Here is a 6,000-nt window from a genome sequence, read left to right as displayed (position 1 = left end):
ACAGCACAGGGTGTAGTATGGGCACAGCACAGGGTGCAGTGTGAGCACAGCACAGGGTGTAGTATTGGCACACCAGAGGGTATAGTATGGGCACAGCACAGGGTGCAGTGTGAGCACAGCACAGGGTGTAGTATTGGCACACCACAGGGTATAGTATGGGCACAGCACAGGGCGCAGTGTGGGCACAGCACAGGGTGCAGTGTGGGCACAGCACAGGGTATAGTGTGGGAACCGCACAGGATGTAGTGTGGGCACAGCACAGGGTGCAGTGTGGGCACAGCACAGGGTATAGTGTGGGAACCGCACAGGATGTAGTGTGGGCACAGCACAGGGTGCAGTGTGGGCACAGCACAGGGTGCAGTGTGGGCACAGCACAGGGTGCAGTGTGGGCACCGCACAGGATGTAGTGTGGGCACAGCACAGTGTAGAGTGTGGGCACAGCACAGGGTGAAGTGTGGGTACAGCACAAGGTGTAGTACGGGCACAGCACATGGTATACCATGTATGGGCACCGCACAGGGTATAGTGTGGGCACAGCAAAGGATGTAGTGTGGGGCACAGCAAAGGGTCTAGTACGGGCACAGCACAGGGTATAGTATGGGCACAGCACAGGGTATAGTATAGGCACAGCACAGGGTATAGTATGGGCACAGCACAGGGTATAGTATGGGCACAGCACATGGTATAGTATGGGCACAGCACAGGGTATAGTATGGGCACATAGTGTGGGCACAGCACAGGTTATAGTATGAGCACAGCACAGGATGTAGTGTGGGGCACAGCAGAGGGTATAGTATGGGCACAGCACAGGGTGCAGTGTGGGCACAGCACAGGTTATAGTATGGGCACAGCACAGGGTGCAGTGTGGGCACATCACAGGGTGCAGTGTGGGCACAGCACAGGGTATAGTATGGGCACAGCACAGGGTGCAGTGTGGGCACAGCACAGGGTGCAGTGTACGCACAGCACAGGGTATAGTATGGGCACAGCACAGGGTGGTGTGGGCACAGCACAGGGTATAGTATGGGCACAGCACAGGGTGCAGTGTGGGCACAGCACAGGTTATAGTATGGGCACAGCACAGGGTGCAGTGTGGGCACATCACAGGGTGCAGTGTGGGCACAGCACAGGGTATAGTATGGGCACAGCACAGGGTGCAGTGTGGGCACAGCACAGGGTATAGTATGGGCACAGCACAGGGTGCAGTGTGGGCACAGCACTGGGTATAGTGTGGGCACAGCACAGGGTGGGCACAGCACAGGGTGTAGTGTGGGCACAGCACAGGGTGCAGTGTGGGCACAGCACAGGGCGTAGTGTGAGCACAGCACAGGGTGCAGTGTGGGCACAGCACAGGGTGCAGTGTGAGCACAGCACAGGGTGCAGTGTGGGCACAGCACAGGGTGCAGTGTGGGCACAGCACAGGGCGCAGTGTGGGCACAGCACAGGGTGCAGTGTGGGCACAGCACAGGGCGCAGTGTGAGCACAGCACAGGGTGCAGTGTGGGCACAGCACAGGGCGCAGTGTGGGCACAGCACAGGGCGCAGTGTGGGCACAGCACAGGGTTCAGTGTGGGCACAGCACAGGGTGCAGTGTGGGCACAGCACAGGGTGCAGTGTGGGCACAGCACAGGGCGCAGTGTGAGCACAGCACAGGGTGCAGTGTGGGCACAGCACAGGGTGCAGTGTGGGCACAGCACAGGGTATAGTATGGGCACAGCACAGGGTGCAGTGTGGGCACAGCACAGGGTGCAGTGTGGGCACAGCACAGGGTGCAGTGTGGGGCACAGCACAGGGTATAGTATGGGCACAGCACAGGGTGCAGTATGGGCACAGCACAGGGTGCAGTGTGGGCACAGCACAGGGTGCAGTGTGGGCACAGCACAGGGCGCAGTGTGGGCACAGCACAGGGTGCAGTGTGGGCACAGCACAGGGTGCAGTGTGGGCACAGCACAGGGTGCAGTGTGGGCACAGCACAGGGTGCAGTGTGGGCACAGCACAGGGCGCAGTGTGAGCACAGCACAGGGTGCAGTGTGGGCACATCACAGGGTGCAGTGTGGGCACAGCACAGGGTATAGTATGGGCACAGCACAGGGTGCAGTGTGGGCACAGCACAGGGTGCAGTGTGGGCACAGCACAGGGTGCAGTGTGGGGCACAGCACAGGGTATAGTATGGGCACAGCACAGGGTGCAGTATGGGCACAGCACAGGGTGCAGTGTGGGCACAGCACAGGGTGCAGTGTGGGCACAGCACAGGGCGCAGTGTGGGCACAGCACAGGGTGCAGTGTGGGCACAGCACAGGGTGCAGTGTGGGCACAGCACAGGGTGCAGTGTGGGCACAGCACAGGGTGCAGTGTGGGCACAGCACAGGGCGCAGTGTGAGCACAGCACAGGGTGCAGTGTGGGCACATCACAGGGTGCAGTGTGGGCACAGCACAGGGTATAGTATGGGCACAGCACAGGGTGCAGTGTGGGCACAGCACAGGGTGCAGTGTGGGCACAGCACAGGGTGCAGTGTGGGGCACAGCACAGGGTATAGTATGGGCACAGCACAGGGTGCAGTGTGGGCACAGCACAGGGTGCAGTGTGGGTAACATGTTCTTACAGTGAGTTCCACGTCAGCTGAGCGGGTATCCGGAGCCAGAGAATGTCCAACGATGAAAAGACGATACATGACTAGTGGGATAAAGGGACAGAGACGCCGTCTCACAGTCAGGGGGTAATATATAGCCGTACCTCTACATATAGGGGGTCTCTATCATACGCCTACATATAGGGGGTCTCTATCATACGCCTACATATAGAGGGTCTCTATCATACGCCTACATATAGAGGGTCTCTATCATACGCCTACATATAGAGGGTGTGTATTATACACCTACATATAGAGGGTCTCTATTATATGCCTACATATAGATGGTTTCTATAATACGCCTACATATAGAGGGTCTCTATCATACGCCTACATATAGAGGGTGTGTATTATACACCTACATATAGATGGTTTCTATCATACGCCTACATATAGATGGTTTCTATCATACGCCTACATATAGAGGGTCTCTATCATACGCCTACATATAGAGGGTGTGTATTATACACCTACATATAGATGGTTTCTATCATACGCCTACATATAGATGGTTTCTATCATACGCCTACATATATAGGGTGTGTACAATACGCCTACATATAGATGGTGTGTACAATACACCTACATATAGAGGGTGTGTACTATACACCTACATATAGATGGTGTGTACAATACACCTACATATAGAGGGTGTGTACTATACACCTACATATAGAGGGGATGTACTATACACCTACATATAGAGGGTGTGTACTATACACCTACATATAGAGTGTGTGTACTATACACCTACATATAGAGGGTGTGTACTATACACCTACATATAGAGGGTGTGTACTATACACCTACATATAGAGTATGTGTACTATACACCTACATATAGAGGGTGTGTACTATACACCTACATATAGAGGGTGTGTATTATACACCTACATATAGAGGGTGTGTATTATACACCTACATATAGAGGGGTGTACTATACACCTACATATAGAGGGTGTGTATTATACACCTACATATAGAGGGGTGTACTATACACCTACATATAGAGGGGGTGTACTATACACCTACATATATATACAATACAATATACAATATATATACAAACGCTGCTGCCAGAATCACTCTACTCTTTCCGAGATCTGTCTCCGCATCTCCCCTCCTGAAATCCCTCTCCTGGCTTCCAATCAAATCCCGCATCTCACACCCCATTCTTCTCCTCACTTTTAAAGCTTTACACTCTTCTGCCCCTCCTTACATCTCCCCTAATCTCTCACTATACCCTCCTCTGCCCCTCCTTACATCTCCCCTAATCTCGCACTATACCCTCCTCTGCCCCTCCTTACATCTCAGCTCTAATTTCTCGCTATGCACCATCCAGACTCTTGCGTTCTTCTCAAGAATGTCTTCTTTCTACCCCCTTTGTATCTAAAGCCCTCTTCTGCCTTTAACCTTTCTCACTGACTGCCCAACACCTCTGGAATGCCCTTCCCCTCAATACCCGACTAACACCCTCTCTACCCACCTTTACGACCCACCTTAAGACACATCTGCTTAAAGAAGCATATGAATAGCACTGTGGATATTCTGAACACATGATACATAAAGCTTGGCCTCCTGCAGACGCACTTACCAGAACTCCCTCCTACTGTCTCTGTACGTTCTCCCTACCTACCAATTAGACTGTAAGCTCCTCGGAGCAGGGACTCCTCTTCCTTAATGTCTAAAGCACTTATTCCCATGACCTGTTATTTGTATTATCTGTTATTTATTTGATTACCACATGTATTACTACTGTGAAGCGCTATGTACATTAATGGCGCTATATAAATAAAGAAATACAATACAATATAGAGGGGGTGTACTATACACCTACATATAGAGGGGTGTACTATACACCTACATATAGAGGGGGTGTACTATACACCTACATATAGAGGGGGTGTATTATACACCTACATATAGAGGGTGTGTACCATACACCTACATATAGATGGGGTGTATTATACACCTACATATAGAGGGTGTGTACGATACACCTACATATAGAGGCTGTGTATTATACACCTACATATAGAGGGGTATATATATATATGTGTGTGTGTGTGTTCAGACTATGTAGGGGTGAGTGGGGAGTATAAAGATGGCTGCCTGTGTGTTACCTGTAGATCCCGGGGTGTAGATAGGGTGTGGGCTGAATAAAGATGGCTGCCTGAGTGTTACCTGTAGATCCCGGTGTGCCGATAGGGTGTGGGCTGTATAAAGATGGCTGCCTGTGTGTTACTTGTAGATCCCGGGGTGTAGATAGGGTGTGGGCTGTATAAAGATGGCTGCCTGTGTGTTACCTGTAGGTCCGGGGTGTAGATAGGGTGTGGGCTGTATAAAGATGGCTGCCTGTGTGTTACCTGTAGATCCCGGGGTGTAGATAGGGTGTGGGCTGTATAAAGATGGCTGCCTGTGTGCTACCTGTAGATCCCGGGGTGTAGATAGGGTGTGGGCTGTATAAAGATGGCTGCCTGAGTGTTACCTGTAGAGCCCAGGGTGTAGATAGGGTGTGGGCAGTATAAAGATGGCTGCCTGTGTGCTACCTGTAGATCCCGGGGTGTAGATAGGGTGTGGGTTGTATAAAGATGGCTGCCTGCATGTTACCTGTAGATCCCGGGGTGTAGATAGAGTGTGGGCTATATAAAGATGGCTGCCTGAGTGTTACCTGTAGATCCCGGGGTGTAGATAGGGTGTGGGCTGTATAAAGATGGCTGCCTGCGTGTTACCTGTAGATCCCAGGGTGTAGATAGGGTGTGGGCTGTATAAAGATGGCTACCTGTGTGTTACCTGTAGATCCCGGGGTGTAGATAGGGTGTGACCTCTATAAAGATGGCTGCCTGTATGTTACCTGTAGATCCCGGGGTGTAGATAGGGTGTGGGCTGTATAAAGATGGCTGCCTGTATGTTACCTGTAGATCCCGGGGTGTAGATAGGGTGTGTGGGTTGTATAAAGATGGCTGCCTGTGTGTTACCTGTAGATCCCGGGGTGTAGATAGGGTGTGGACTGTATAAAGATGGCTGCCTGTGTGTTACCTGTAGATCCCGGGGTGTAGATAGGGTGTGTGCTGTATAAAGATGGCTGCCTGTGTGTTACTTGTAGATCCCGGGGTGTAGATAGGGTGTGGGCTGTATAAAGATGGCTGCCTGTGTGTTACTTGTAGATCCCGGGGTGTAGATAAGGGTGTGGGCTGTATAAAGATGGCTGCCTGTGTGTTACCTGTAGATCCCGGGGTGTAGATAGGGTGTGGGCTGTATAAAGATGGCTGCCTGTGTGTTACCTGTAGATCCCGGGGTGTAGATAAAGTGTGGGCTGTATAAAGATGGCTGCCTGTGTGTTACTTGTAGATCCCGGGGTGTAGATGGGG

At 51.9% G+C, this 6,000-nt stretch overlaps 1 protein-coding gene across 1 annotated transcript in view; it reads right to left on the bottom strand.

Annotated features, from left to right (window-relative positions):
• LOC142471056 (complement C3-like) overlaps positions 1 to 6,000 on the bottom strand; it is a 107,701-nt gene that overhangs the window by 79,357 nt on the left and 22,344 nt on the right. Inside the window, exon 5 of the mRNA XM_075577855.1 lies at positions 2,603 to 2,673. Within this exon, the coding sequence (XP_075433970.1) occupies positions 2,603 to 2,673 (71 nt within the window). The remainder of the gene's footprint in view (positions 1 to 2,602; positions 2,674 to 6,000) is intronic.

This window comes from Ascaphus truei, chromosome 20 (genome assembly GCF_040206685.1).
Source record: "Ascaphus truei isolate aAscTru1 chromosome 20, aAscTru1.hap1, whole genome shotgun sequence".
Lineage (NCBI taxonomy): Eukaryota > Metazoa > Chordata > Amphibia > Anura > Ascaphidae > Ascaphus > Ascaphus truei.
The sequence above is the reverse complement of the archived record's forward strand: the minus strand, read 5'-3'. Positions and strand labels throughout refer to the sequence as shown.